At 47.9% G+C, this 15,910-nt stretch overlaps 1 protein-coding gene across 1 annotated transcript; it reads left to right on the top strand.

The window, feature by feature from the left end:
- The first annotated feature begins 364 nt into the window (after positions 1-364).
- LOC144146354 (phospholipid-transporting ATPase ABCA3-like) lies at positions 365-14,516 on the top strand. The gene is made up of 10 exons (XM_077678310.1): positions 365-410; positions 897-1,156; positions 6,964-7,206; positions 7,923-8,226; positions 9,002-9,250; positions 9,794-9,982; positions 10,530-10,714; positions 11,135-11,260; positions 13,982-14,099; positions 14,503-14,516. Exons 1-10 carry the CDS (start codon positions 365-367, stop codon positions 14,514-14,516), a joined length of 1,734 nt encoding a protein of 577 aa, XP_077534436.1.
- Positions 14,517-15,910: the final 1,394 nt, after the last annotated feature.

The raw sequence follows: 15,910 nt of genomic DNA, 5'->3' as shown, positions 1-15,910 counted from the left end.
GTTCATGAAGCTAATCGCCGCTATATTTTCCTTTTCTGGAATACAAACTAAACCTTCAACCGGACCGCAGTCACCGCTGCAGCCATGGCCAATGGGTATGTCCCAGGTGCGTCCCGCAAACATCGAGGCAGTCATCATTGTTATCTTCTTCACTGCGAATAAAGTTTACTACTACTATTACACTTCACGATACCATCCTATGGGGCTCATCGTCATCATAGTTGCAGCAACGCACTGGAAAAGTGAAAGAAGAAGTGGCGCACAACGCGTTCGCGCGCATCTGCTACGCTCGTGGCTCGCTCGCTCGTGGCTTGTCAGCGCCATTTTGTCTGCCGACACCGCTGTAACCACCACGTCTCCCGAGATGCTGAAGGCCCCCGAAAAATTCCCCGAAGAGAGCCCCTTCCAAGGTGAGCAGCCGCCGTGTCATTTAGGGCGTGTCTTATTCGTTTGGGTGAGCCGTCTCCAAAGGGATATCGGCGGCGAGTGCTCACGGTAGGCATGAAGGAGCACAGGCTAGTCGCGGGAGGAATTTCTTGTCCACATGGAACGCCCTCAGGTAAACCTAACCTATTTTCAGTTGTAGTGCTGGCGAACGTGCGGACGCTGGTATCCCCCTCAAATAGCTGGACAAGCTATCAAAACAGATTGCAACATTGCCCCATATTTTTGGAAAAAAAAAAAAACCGCGGCCACCTACGACGCTATAGTATACCCGCTGTATTGGCGACATGACGTCAGCGCTTTACCTGCAATTATATGGGACTAATGAATCAACGCTTCTCAAAGTAGACGATGCCGCCCCTTTTAAATGGCGACATAGGAAGCGACAAATGGCGGTATGCGCGCCATGCTCTAATGCCGCGGCGTGGCGGCTTTCACTCTTTTCCTTTCAGTGGTCGGTGAGGCCAGCGAGGTGCGCTGCCTCTGGCTTCGACAGCTGATGGCGATCATGTGGAAGAACGTGTTCGTGACGCGCATAAGACGCCACTACGTGGCCACCTTCCTCGAGGTGGCCCTCATGACGGCGCTCCTGCTGAACATCCAAGAAGACGCCGTGGTCAGGGAGCCCCTGCGCAAGCACGAGGACACCGTCTTCCATCCCATGTCGCCCACGGCCTACTGGAACACTTCCGCCACCATCGACATCCGCACGGTGAGTGGGAAGAGAATGCTACAAATGTAAGGGGGTACGCGAGGGCTTGCTGATTGTCATATACACATATCCCGCGTCAGTGTACTTTAACGGTCTTGACCACACAGTGCAACATCTCGCAGAAGATGTGTAGCGCCGACCGCTGATTTCGCTCTAGGCTGCGGCCGCTGTGATGCATTCACCTTGACAAGCACGTGAACGAGTTGCGCACCGCTACCTGAATTTGGTAGTCATGCGGCGGCTGGTAGTTCGCACGTTTCTACACGGCGATGTGTATATGTACGCTGCTCCGTGAAAACTTCTAGAAGCATCGATGGCTACAATCTTATTTCTATGGCTATAATCTAATTGGTAGGCAAGTGATAAATTTTATGTTGATCGCCACGTGCCGCGTTGTATCTGATGTGACAAGAAACTTTCCCTTGACTAATTCTACTCCATATTATACTTATACAAACAAAATTGAAATGGAGAAAGGGAGCGTAGATCGTAAACCCTGTGATTCATTTTAGTTCGCTTAAAGTCGCGTGAGAGGCATTGACACAACCTTATCACAAGCCAGCGCTTATCCTATCTTTCTCTGTTTTGCCCTTTGTTTCCTTCTTTCCTTCTTTTTTTATTTTTTACTTTCATTGTCTCTTCGTTCTCTCATTCTTGCTTCATTTTTCCTTTCGTTTGTCCTGCTTTTCCTTTTCCTTCCATTTTGCTCTATCTCTTCTCCTGCTCTCCTTTTACGTCGTTGATAATTTTGTTCTTCCTGTCGTTTTTTCATTGTCTCCTGTTTCCTCTTTTCCCTACATTCATTCATAGGAAGAGCACCCTTAAAGTCCTTAAGAAACAGGTTAATTCGACCCTTCAACATTTTTTTAAAAATCTTAAATTTTTTCTGAACGTAGTTAACAAACACATCCACTACTTAGACACGGTGGGTCACGAAGTACCCTAGCTGAAAATTACTGCTCTATGGGTATCAGGTAACTTGGAAACCTGCTCAAAAATTATTCCTTCTGGAGACTTGGCTTTCTTTGAGCGCACGAATTACGCCATTACAGCAATGTAGCGGCTGTTGGCGGCTTCCCTTCTGCTATAACAATAACCGCATTCGAGACCCACTTTAGAAAAACACCTCAAAAACAGAGCAGAAATGGAAAGCGGAGAGTTCTGCTCCGACAAGCAAATGACACAGTGCCGCTCGGCGCTGTTGATAACTACAGCTTTGACAATAATTCCAAACGCGAAAAAAATGGTGAAAGCGTTCACCCCAACCTAACCGAACCGAACCCAACCGAACCGAACCGAGTAAAATCCAACCCATAAAGGGAGGTAAAGAATACACAATAGAGACGCAATGCCGCGACAAAAACGAACGGATAGGTATTACCTAGTAGCGAGTTTCTAAACAGGTCTTCAGAAAAAGGAAGAAGAAAAACTCAAAGAATAAAGCTTTAAAATAAATAAAATATACGCAGAAAATTCAAAGGTTTATCTACTAATGCATGGCATTCTGATGCCACTTGCCTTGACTGTTTTTGCAGCCAATTTTTTTTTTTATTTTTCCTAAATCCTGTCCGACCAATTATCGCCGTTTACGCTATTATAACGATTAGAAGCGTAAATTTCGCGAAATTGTCATTACTGTGAAAATGCAGGGCGTTACACGGTTCGCCGTTTACCGTCATTTTTTTTTATATTGTAAGGCACGCACCAGGAGTCCTGGCGGACGTCTTTATTAAACGAGCCTTGTCCTGCGTGACAGGAAGCGAGCCCCAGAGAAGAACCAAGACCGGCGTTGATGATGATAGGCAACTGATGACGATGATGAAGCATGATTGCATGTGGAGGACAAGCCTGCGAAGTACGAGTACACTGGCGCATACCTTTCTGCTAGTACGTGACACATAGCGTTTGTGTACAACTACCGGGGGATTGTCCGGATGCATATTCCTCTGACGTCGTGTCCTTAACCAGGGCTTACAATATTTTTATCGTTTTTTAGTGTTTCAAAATTTCTTTCTACCAATTGTCTCATTTACGCTAAAATAACGATGATAGGTGGAGCTTTCGCGAAATCAGTATTATTGTGGAAATTCCATGTGCTATAAGTTTTCCTATTTTCCGTACGTTTTAAATATTTTTCTTTTTTAGTTTTCCAAAATTCCCTCCATCCAAAGATTTCAATTTACGTTATTTCAACGACTACATTTGGAATTTTACCGGGATGGGCGTTATTGTGTAAATGCAGGGCACACGATTCGCCATTTTCCTTAATTATTTTTTTCTTATTTTTCAGTTTTTCAAAACTTCGCCCAACCAATTATCTCCATTTATGCTACTATAAGGATTACAGATGAAATTGTTGCGAAATCTACTTTATTGTGTAAATGCGATGCGTTATGTTTTGCCTATTTCCATAATTTTTAATATTTTTCCTATTTTGTAGTTCTTCAAAAATTCCGCACGACCAATTACCTCCGTTTACATTATTATAAAGATTACATTTGGAATTTTGCGAAATCTTCATTATTGTGGATATGCACGGCCTTATACGATTCGGTATATTCCGTATTTACTTTGTATTTTTCGCATTTTTCAAGTTTTTCAAAATTTCTTTTGAACTTTTATCTTTATTTACGCTATTATGATTACACGTGAAACCTTTGCGAAATCTGCATTGTTGTGGAAATGCCATGCTGTATACATGCTGCCCATTTCCGCAATTTTTTAATATTTTCCTAGTTTTTAGTTTTTCAAATTTCGCCCCAGCATTTATCTCCATCTGCGTTATTATAAGGATTAGTATTGGATTATTGTGGAAATGCAGGGCGTTACACGGTTCGGCATATCCCGTAATTGTTTTATATTTTTCTTACCTTTTAGTTTATCGCGATTTCGTTCGACCAATGATCTCCATTTACCCTATTATAATGATTACAGGTGGAACTTTCACGAAATATGCATTACTGGGGAAATGCTATGCGTTGTACCTTCTGCCATTTTCCGTAATTTTTAATATCCTTATTTTTGGGTTTCCGATATTTCGTCCCACCTATCATCTCCATTTTCGTTATTATGACGATTACATTTGGGAATTTCGCGAAATTTCCGTTATCGGGAAATGCAGGGCGTTACACGATTCGCCATTTTCCGTAATATTTGATATTTTTCTTAGTTTTTTTGTTTTACAAAATTTTGTTCGACCAGTTACCTCTACTTATGCTGTATTCGGGTGGTCGCTCTTATACTCCAACTCGGAGTACGCCGATTCGCCGCTTCCCCCACCGAGCAAGAGTGACCGCTCCCCAACCGAACGCGTACCCGATCTTGGAGCAGCACGCGACCGTGGCGCCGCGGCGCGGCCAACACGGCAACTGCAAACACCCAGGCACGTCCAAGAATTCTAACAAATGGCAGCATTCAGATCGGACGCATTAGCTCCAAGCCAAAGTTGCGAACGCATTCCTGCACTTTGAACACAGGAAGCGGTGCGGCGAACAGTTCGGCGAACTTTGTCGCGTTAACGTGCGAGTCGTTGTCGTCGTCGTCTGAGCTGCTGTCCTCCTCGGCGTCGATTCCGAGCTGCAGAAGCAGCGGAGACGGTTCCCCTACACTCAATAGGCGTCTCCGTTTCGACATGACGCGGAGATGCCTTCAGTAATAGCAGGAGAAGCAAAAACGTCAAAATACTCCCACAACAAACCGCTGGCTAGGCCTCCGAGAACGCCACCGACTGGGCAGGCGAGCGGGGCGAGCCGCGGCGGCCGGGGTCACGTGACCCGATCGCCTCCAGATTTCGGCGGCACTCCCACTTCGGAGTCAGAGCAGTCGGAGGCGCTCGGAGTGGAGTACGACGCTCTGAGACGACCACCGGAACATACGTCGAGCGCTCGATTTCGACCACCCGAACACGGAGTCGCTTTCCGGAGTGCTCCAGAGTACTCTAAAACGACCACCCGAATACAGCATTAGACTATTAATAACGATTACAGGTGGAATTTTCGCGATATCTGCGTTATTGTGCAAATGCAGTGCTTTCCGAATTTTCTTATTTTCCGTATTTTTATATTTTTATTTAGGAGTTTTTCACAATTTCGTGCGGCCAAGTTATCTACATTTACGAAATTATAGCGATTGCGGGTGTAACTTCCGTGATATCTGCATTTTTGTGGAAATACACGGTCCTGGCTGTGGGAGAACTCGGCATAGAATGCTACGCATGAAAAGCACTGAAAGAGTTGAGGTTGAGACAGCTACGTCCGCAACAAAAACTACAGGTGCAACCACTGAGCCACGGTCTGCTGGCGACAAGGAATTCAGGAAGTGCCGCTCCGTGCTGTTAACTTCAGCTTTCACAATGCTTCCAGACGCGAAGGAAATAGTGAAAGCGTTTATCGTTAATGGTGCGAGAGTTCCTTCAATGAAGCGAGTGGCTTACAAGCATTAAAAGCTTCCAGGCCGTTGTGAGTTTCCCAGAGGGGAATACACTTTGAGGAACGCGAAGAAATCGACTAAAAACCTGTTGGCGTCCGCGTATTTGAGATCGTGACACACCAGGTAGGGTTGCGTGAACGTACCCCCCCCCCCCCCTTATCCAGGAACTCGCTACATTGGCAAAAAAATGGCTCCAATCTACGCTGTGAAGGTGATTGGAAAGCAAAGCTTTAAACGACGCCCACAACAATTGCCCATGCGACGTCTTGAATTCACACATGTGGCTCTACGAAGAGTGACACCAGAGATTCTGCCAGCCGTTACCTGGAATTCACGGAAGCGGTGTCCCGAACTCAGCAGCGTCGGCCACGGCCGGGCTCACGCGGCCCGGCCGTCTATCGGCAGAAACAAAACTGAGAGGAGCGTCTTTCGAAGTGCGAGAAAGCCGAACCCAGCCATCCTGATGTGCTAGCTCGGGGCTACACTACCGTGCGACAAGAGCGCAGACACCGGAACAATTCGGCATGTGAACTTAGTGATTTCCATTTATGCTGATTAAAAGTTTCAGAATGGCGAGAAAGCTGGGAGAACTTTATAATCGCTTATCTCTTATCACAACCACTTGCTCATTTCGCCTTCTGTAATACCTCGAATAACACAACCGAATTAGTAGTCCCCAATTTAGAAAACGGAGATCCATTCGTGACAAGCAGTGCGCAAAATGTAGCGTTTCTCTAGCGGCTAGATGTCTGTATGGGGTCTGTGCATATTATTTTCCCGTCCTGCAAATCAATCCTTAACGGATATTTGCCGTACGACCACATAATTGCGTCGGGTCCGGGTTACCTGGAGGTGCTGTCGAACAAGTTAATCAAGCCGCGCGAAGGAAGTGAGGTGACTGTGAGAGGGAAAGAGGTTCCCAGCCTGCACCACATATATATCGCAGGGGCGCGAAGGAAGTGTGCAATGGACGCGAAGCTGCGCCAAAACAGGCCCAAAACCACCGTCGCTAAAGCAGACGACAAAGCCGTACCGCCGACGCGCCCGCCGGCGAGCAGGCACCTCTGCGCGGGGAACGCTGGGTAAATTCGTCGCGCCATCTGCAGTGTGCTCCATAAGTGAAACCCTGCGCACCCTCCCCCCTCCCCCCCCCCCCCCCCCCGCCACCGCCTCCGCCGCGGGCGTTCAGAGGTTATTGTCCCGCCCGCCGCGAGGTAACCGTTGGCTGGTATAGGTAGAAAGCTTTACTTTAAAAACATGCTTTGAATGGGCTCTTTTCTCTCACGGGACAATAAGAGACAACTTTGCTCTGATAACATGGCGGTTTTCAAAACGTTTGTTCCGTCAGGCAAGGCATGGCTGGGTCTCCTTTCATGCAGGTACTGATCACCCCCGATAACAACTACACGTCGTGGCTGACGCGCACCGCTCTTGCCAAGCTGGGCGTGAAGAATGTGTCCGTGAGGCCCACAGTCGCCTCTGTGCATAAGGAACTGGCCAGGAGGAACAAGACTCCCACCGATACGCTGGGGCTGGTGTACAGTGAGCTGAGCCCCAACGACAGTGACCCAACGACGCTCCATGTGTCGTTTCTCAGCGGAAACCTTCCGATGGACGTCAAGGTACCGATGTCAGTTCCACTTTCTCACGACAAGTGGGTGCACTATACTGGCAAAAGAAAGTTCATATCCGAATCTTGTGTTGTCACCGAAGTGTAAGGTAGTGGCAGTTACTGCTACTTATAAGTAGCAGTAACTAAATTAAAAGTAACTAAATTAAAAGTAACACTCGCGGACGTCACCTGGTAGAGTGGTCTAAATCAGTTCTGGTGACTGTCTGAGGCTGCCACATTACATTCCATGGGAGTACAAATGGTGTTACATGTACGCTCATCCCGAGGTCGATGCAACTACATTGGGCGCGAAACATGCATCGGCAAAGCTACCGCGAGCCAAGGACCCTGAGGCGTAGAACGCCACAGCCGTGCGTGTTTATTGTAAATACTAGCGATGTCATCGTGTCGCGTGCGCACTACGCGCTTCGACTTGTTCCTTTTTGTGACATTCCTGGAGGGAAAATTTAGATGAAGGTTGGTTTTACTTGAAACGAAGTTGTATATGCCACAATGGCAGCATTTTTTATGTACGAGAAAAAGTCATCGTGCACATCGCGTCCTATTTATTTGTTACTGTGAAAACAACTGTTATTAACCGGGATTGAGAGCTTTACTTTTTAGTATACGTACGCTACTTGGAGGAGTAGCAGTCATGTTCTGAACGGCGCCACGTACCGTTGACGAACAACGAGACGAATGGTTTTTTTCCCGCTGTTCGAGCAGCTGAGCTACAATGACCGGCTGGTGTCCGAGCCCGAAGGACCAGTGGACGAGCGCCGCTTCCCCGAGATGACGACGCTGCTGCCCATCATGGCGGTTCTACAGCAGACGCACCTGGATAACCATGCACGCAGCAGCCCCGCCTCGGAGCCTCTTCCGATGCCCGTCATCCGGCGCTTCCCTTACCCGTCCTACTTCGAGTACCACGACCAGAAGAACTACGTCCTGGTGCTTTCGCGCTTCTGCATCGGCATGCTGGTGCCCTTCGCCCTGTACGTGGCCCTCATCACCGAAGAGAGCTCGTCGGGTGAGGGCTGCTGGCCTGTTCGGTTGCTGCATGTCTGGGCGTGCATGGAACTGTATTTACCGGGACAGCTTCGGCAGGTGGCAAAGATGGGCGGTGGTTGCCCCCTCCTCTTCCCCCCTGACCACATGCCGCCCGTTACAGTGGTTTAAAGAGCGAGACGTGTGTTTTGGGACTACTAGATGCTAGAAAGAGTTTTGTGTGCAGAACGCCTTAGTATACTCGCTAATCTTGGAGTACAGTATTGCGCTGACGGATGTACACACTACGTTGAACCATGGTCTTCTGAAGACCCACCATTGGTTAGATCGCCCGGCTGCGTAAAGAGAACAGCATCGAAAGACATCCGTCTTATTAAAAACAGTTCGCAGTAGTAACAGTATAGGGTCATGCACAAGTTAGGTGGCAGCACCTTCAGAACACATTACGTGACCTTTCCATTGATTTCCATAAATGCTTGGTAATTCGAAACGTTGTTGTTCCCATACTAAATGCGTGTAGTTGGTTGGAAAGGCCTAAATGGTCTGAACCATAAGTCATCCCTTCTGCCTGTTACATTGAGGCAAGAAATAACATTGAGTGCGTTCCTTGGTACTCAAAAACTTCATTCCTGTAGACAACAGTATGAGTGGAAGTGCTACTCGGAAATGTAGTCAGCATTCTGCAGGCAAGGAGCCACAGCTGATAGCTATGCCAATGACAAGGTCCAGTGTTTTTCGGTCCATAGAGTGGCGCCTATAATGACCCTTTCATCGCCAACCGCGGGGGACTGGCGCAGGCAAGAAGGAGATGCTTCGACTGGCGGGCGTCAACGACTGGGTGTACTGGGCGAGCCACTACCTGAGCGGCTTCTGTATGCACGTCATCATCTCGGCCCTCATGGTGATCATCCTTTGCGTGAGGCGAAACGAACAGGGCCGCGCCTTCGTCCAGTACAGTGACCCGACGCTCGTCTTCTTCATCCTGATGTGCTTCTGCAGCTCCTGCATCATCCACCCCACGCTGCTCTCGTTCCTCTTCGAAGCGCGTAAGTTCGCTGCTACAGGGGGAGCTACGCCAGTGTGTTCTCTGAATTTTATGGTGGCTGCCTTGTGCAGACACAATGCGTCAGGAAATTCGGCTGGGGATATTTTGAACGGAAGCACTGTTGGGCCACCAGCGGCAGTGGCCGAGTTGCCCGCTGAGCACCACAACACGGTTTCGATCCTGGGCGCAGCGGAAGTTTATCAGATGAAGGCGAGAAACCAAAACCACCGCCAAGTGCCGGACATAACAAAAATCTCGGCGTAGCATGTGTTTCAGCGCAATGAAAGTAGTTAGGCTAAGAATACTGCGTGTCCCAGTTCTTGCGAATCTCCCACTTATTGGGATGCTTAAGCTGTCCTTCAACGTGGCGTCCTATGGTTTTTGCAAAGCGTAGCGTGTTAGTGCACGCGTGCAAATATTGTGCAAGTTAATTGCCCGACTTTTAGTGCTGAGCATGTCTCGTTGCAATTCCAGTACTGTCTCATCCTGACAACCACAACCGTGCTATTGATGTAACAGCAACTTTCTTGCCCTTTCTGTGCAGCCCACTCGGCAGTGGCCTTCGCGATGATGTACTGGACCCTCACGTGCGTGATGCCGTTCCTGGCAATCGAGCATCCCACTGGCCTCGGGTACGAGTTCATCACGCGCGGAGAGAAGCTCGCCACTAGCGTGCTACCCGGGATGAGCCTCCACTGGAGTCTGCGGGTCCTCGAGAAATTCGAGAAGTTTGGTACGCAACCTTCTCTTGACCCCAGCGGAATCTACGTACTGCGAATGTTGTCTGGCGGGTGTGTAGAGTGTTCTGATGCCACACGACCACAACCTATGTTACATGACCTACGTCACAAATTACTTGGTCGTGGTAAACCTTCTGCTTTGTAAATGACGACAGGGTACTCGCTGTCCTTTGAGGATGTTTCAGTGGACTGGAACATGCTCTGATTTCCTCGTTGGCTCATTCCGCCGGTGACCTCTTTTGGGCTCGTAAATCGTCTTCTCTTCAATTTCAATTAGCTGTTTCAGAAGTTCTGGTGCACCGTTGGCTGAATTTCTCGATAATCATAGTCTTTCTTGGTGCATTAATCGCAGCGCATGGCATTAAGTTTGCTTGGAAAGCAGAGAGAACGGAGATTGTTCTGCAAATATGCGTGCTACACACATGGCTACTATGCAGCTATGCTGGGCACGGCAAGAACGTTACCACTCGTGTAAATTGCTTATATTGTAGCAGCGTGCTCCGGCGTTGTTTCGCTTTCAATATTGGTGCGCAAACGCAGTGGAGCACGGCGCCAATTGGGGCAACTTCTACGACTCCGACGCCACGCCCGACAACGTGACGGTGGCGGAGATCGTCTTCGTGGGCTTTACGTTTGACTTGCTGATTGCCCTAGTGGTGTGGTACCTGGACAACACAGTGCCCTACGGACCGGGCGTCCACAGGTCGCTGCTCTATCCACTTAAGGTAATATATTTAACGAAGTGACCGTTTTATTCAACGTAGAAGTGAGCAACTGCTCGGCGGCACTAAAACAGAATGCAGGAACGCAGTAGGAAAAGATCTTGGTGTGCTTGAATGAGTTGTTGAGCAGTAAACGATATTGTCTCGGAAAAGATGTGCGAATTCTCGAGGAACGAGAATGGAGAATTTGGATGAAAACAAAAAAATTGCCAAAAGATCTCCGAAAAGAAAGTGTCAACGTATAAAACATGCGGTTTGAGAGCGAGAGTGATGATGGTCTCCGGTAATCATTTCCTGAAGGCTCAGGTGCTTAAAACCATGATTAATAGCTTGTGAATAAAAAGCGCGGTCTCTTCCCCTTAATGCAAAGACGTCTGTGTGACCCTAATCCATCGTGCTGTGGAATTGGCTTCTGCCATGCAGTCCGGCTACTGGATGCCCGCTATGTCGACCGTCACGGCTCCTGAAACAACCAGTGAAGATAAACCCAACTTTGAGAGCGATAGCCGCGGCCTCCCCATTGCGATTGAGTTCTACCACGCCTGCAAGGTAGGATATCGTAAGAATTTCTCTGCGCTTGGCGTTTTTGTTTAGAAGACCCCAATTTCTAAGACCGATCTAGGCTATGAGACGAAGCAAGCGCATGACGCTTACATTTTATTAGTAATGCCATTTGTTGCTTATAACTTTAACGCTGCTTATGGTAGTAGCAGTTTCACCTGATCATATCCGTCACGGACTCACAGGTATGTCATAGTAGGTACACCGTATTTACCCGATTCTAACGCGTCCCCGATTCTAACGCGTACCCGATTTTCCTGGCAAAAAAACCGAAAAAACTTGCACCTCCGATATTAACGCGCACGGGACTTTGTGACCCAGACAAACGAATGCGGGAGAAATGGGCGATTTATTCCCGAAGTAATCTCACTCATATCACTCCTCGTCGCTCTCCGCTGACCACATCATCTCGGCCTCGGTGCCTTCAAGCGCGTTCGCGATGCCACACTTCTGAACGGACGTTCAACCATGGTCTATGGGATCGTGGCCCACGCCTCGCTTCTCCAGAGGTGCACGCTTCAGCCGACCGCTCGTCTTGAACACGTGGGAGCCGCTGCTCCCATTGCTGTTATCAACCGCGCAAGTGAAACGATTTGACGATTTGTGTGAACTCCGATAGAAAAGCCTAGGCGCCTAGGCTCGCCGCGTCCGAAAAATCGTTGCTAAAAGCTTTGGTGCCATCTTGAGATGGCGATGGCGATGGGTAGGACAAAATTTCCGCTGTTTCGGCAGTTTCGGTTTTGTATCCGATTCTAACGCGCATGCGATTTTTCGGCCTATTTTTTCGGAAAAAAAGTGCGCGTTAGAATCGGGTAAATACGGTAACTGGAATCGCTAAAACAAGTTCTCATCCGAACTGGAGGTCGAGCTTGTGCAGAATTCAATTAGATCTTTAAATGAAATACACTTTCCGTAGTAGCAGTAGCCCTGCCGTCACTTCTCCTCTTGTCTGCGTTTGATCATCAAATTGAGGGGAAACTTGATAATCCTATTTAACAGATGCGAGCTTAAATCGGGTCGAAAGCATTTTGATCGCTGATTATCAGCGAACATTCCGTAATGTAACGCTTTGTGAGTGCGGATATTACGCGATTTAGTGCCGGCGCCTTCACTCGCGATGAGATATTTGTGCTCAGACCAGTTCTGATATGGATAATGTATCCGCTATTTTACACTAATACCGTGACACGTGAACACGTTAACACGCGGCGTTAGTTTTGAGCAGCCTACCCCGCTAGTACAGCGTAGGTTCACCCGACACACCACGAAGAAAAAAAAATCATTTCTTTACTCGGGTTGTTATGTGCGGTCCAGCACAGGTGTCGAAGTTGGAGCGAGAATTGAGCTCAGATGAAGAGATAACGCAGGAAAAGAGTGAATTGGCATAGTCGCCGAATCGCTATAAATTTATGGAAGTAATAGCATGGGTTTACCATACACGGTGTACAAAATTTCGAAACAGCTTGAAGAAATATGGAATAAGAATTGCAGAAAGCATATGCGCTAAAGACAGGATGTCAGCAAGCCATGCTTACTCTCATAGGTATAAAGTACAAAATAGGAATACTAAGTGCTTGCAATCCATCTGAAACGCAATGGAAGGTCCACCTGTAAAATGGCTGACTTTTTAAAGTGAAGTTTGTGTGCAGCGCAGACTGCAGTCTTCTAGATGACAGCGCATAGCTGCTGCGTCTCAGAAGTGGCCGCGCGATCAGCGAACGCACGGTGGCGCGCTCTACTCTGCCGTTATCTCGCGGTGGTTCGCTGCCTCCGAGCATGTTGTCGTTAATAGTGTTTGAACTTCGCGCACAAATGTAACGTGGTTCTTATGAGCCAACCAATGGGGGCGGAGAGTGCGCGTTAAGGGACCGGTACCTGGAGCTTGCCGCACGACACTAGTGCCTTTTTTTTTTTTTTTTCCGTAGCGGCGGAAAACAGAAGTTGTGGACGGAAAGTTAGCCAACTCGCCAACAGCTGCGGCACGTTATCTCTTTTTTTTTTTTTTTTGCGCGCGAGAACTGTCTTCGCTCGCCTGAAGTTTTTCCCGGGGCAGTAGGGCCCGAACATTAATTACCTAATTTAGGTTAATTAGTTAATTATGGATTCGTCAGATTGGGTTCAAAGTCAAAGTGATGTTACTAGGGCTTGTGAGGTATCAAAATAATGGTCTGGATGAGGGGAATCACGTAGAGAAATTAAAAATTGCTTCCTTGTTATAGTCATGAGATGGTCATGCGAGTCGGTTAAAAGTCAAAGTGATGCCACTAGGGCTTGTATCAAATTAAAGGAATCTATGAGGGGAATGACGTTGGACAAATTAAAAATGGCTTCCTTGTTATAGTCATCTTATCTCAATATACAAGTTATCTCAATTTACGCTATTATAGCGATTACAGGTGTAACTTCCGTGACATCTGGATTTTTTGTGGAAATGAAGGGCGTTACACGGTCCTGATTGGGGGGGCGGGGGGGGGGGGTACTCTGCAAAGAATGCTACGCATTATAGACATCGGAAGTAGCGGAGCAATGGGCGGCGTTCGTGACAGCGCTTCACAGAACGTTTCTTCCAGAAATGCGAAAACAAAACATAGTTGACGGGCCAACACAAGACAACGCTTTCGGCACCGAGCTCGACAGTTGGAACCGACACTGCGCGCCGGCAACCACGTGTCTTGTGCATGAATGCTGCACTGGCGCTATACATTGCAGGACTACGACGATGTACCGGCGGTGCGTGACGTGAGCTTCCGCATCTACGAAGGCGAGGTAATGGCGCTTCTCGGTCACAACGGCGCCGGCAAGACGTCCCTGCTCAATATGATCACAGGTATACACACTGCATGCGACGATATTATGCTCGCAGGTGTAATTTTACTGTGGGCTAATTTACGCTAGGCTGGACCTTGCAGTCGGGGAATATAGTTGAAACGTAAAAGTTTGCTCTTGATTGCTTTAGCTATGAATCCTAACTCAGTATCCCCCAAAATGTGTTAAAGAGCGTGAACATTGTACCACCCGTATAACCGTGCCAATAGTTTCTCAAATGCGCTATGTTGGTTGGTAAATACAGAACAGTTTAACAGGGTGGTCGCCAATACAAACGAATGTGTTTGCTTGCCTTGACATCACCTATGTTTTGTATGCTATCGGGTATCTGTTGCTTTTGCTGATAACTTATCGCGGAAATGAATACATCCAAGCCTTGGCCCTTTGACTTCGCTGACACGCAGCTGTGACGCAGTAAGCTTCTCACTTCCACTATTCACTTTAAAAAGTCACCTAAAAAAACCTCTCAGCAAACTTGGTACTGTGCCGGACACTACGTTTTGCCAGGAAAGTGTTCTACGCGTAATACCCAGCTACCTGTCGTTGACAAGACACGTTCTTAATCCAAAGAACAATTATCTAATTTAGGTAGAAACTGTCCTTTCTGACTATTTTTCTGCGTGCAAATCTAGCGAATAGTCGGAGTGACTTCTTCGTTCTGTGTTGCTCCTAGAAAATTAAGTAAAACTAAAACAACCACAGGGCCGATTATCGCTAGCGTATTTTAACAGCGAAGCTATTTAGCAAATCGTTAGTTTCGTGTCCGCAGTTATAAATACCAAGAAAATGCCGACTGCACGTGAGCGCGTGCCTCCAGGCGACAGCCCAGCAGTTAAAGAAAGTGCAGAGCAGTGATTCGCCATTATGGGCTGTACCGCCGTCATCCGCTTACTTCTACCACCCCATGCAATTCAAATTCCCCTCCTTCGCAGTGCTTGCGCGCCCCCTGCCTGAAACTGCGCCGGCCGGAGTTCTGTTCTCTTTGTGCTTTTCTCCCCGGACGTTCCGGCGTTGCACTGCTACATTTTGCGTTTACTATCGTAAAAACCAACCCAACGGGCGTCCTTAACTAAAGGAACGAGGGCGCTGCCGGTTAATCACGTATATTTTTAATCAAATATACCTATAGTTTTCTTTGCGCTAAAGAACGGGAAGATGTCTGACAAGCGCCAGCGTTTCACGAGTTTCGAACGCTTATGACTAATATAAAACGCTTGGCTTTCGAAGTCAGGGATACGCCGCGAACAACAGCGTTACCCCGTGACGCCGCCTTGGTGCTCTATATACTCGGGTTTAGCGAGAGAGCTAGTGCACAGCACTTAAACGAAAATGCCGAGCGCTCGAGTGCGCGCGCCTCGCGGCGACCGCGCAGCGTCTCCTGCAAACGCTTTTCTAGCCAAGCATACGCACTTAGGGAGATTGGCCAAAAAAAGAAAAAAGTTCAAATTTTCGCGTAATTTTGGAAATACTTACTCGGAACGAAAAAGACTGCAGCGTTCACCGTAAACATGGCAACATTTGGTCGGAACGAGAGACACAGGTCACAGCGTACGCGCCTCCAAGGTGATGTCTAATGACTGACTTCCAAAAAAATGAAGGAAGCTCACACTTGAGCGACAAAGATAGAGTAAAGGCGGTTCTTGCAGCGAAGAAGCAAATCGGCTGCAATGATGGACTTAAACCCTCGTGATGGTTGTGAAGGTTGCGCACAGCTTCGCTACCCTGAAGTTTTATGCATTAGTGTGAGCTTCCTTCATTTTTATTGGCGTCATTGTTGTGGCGACGCCGAAGCTTTATTGTACAACGCCATTC

The sequence above is a fragment of the Haemaphysalis longicornis genome, unplaced genomic scaffold, assembly GCF_048455015.1.
Source record: "Haemaphysalis longicornis isolate Haplotype H1 unplaced genomic scaffold, Haemaphysalis longicornis Haplotype H1 scaffold_7, whole genome shotgun sequence".
Taxonomy (NCBI): domain Eukaryota; kingdom Metazoa; phylum Arthropoda; class Arachnida; order Ixodida; family Ixodidae; genus Haemaphysalis; species Haemaphysalis longicornis.
The sequence above is the reverse complement of the archived record's forward strand: the minus strand, read 5'-3'. Positions and strand labels throughout refer to the sequence as shown.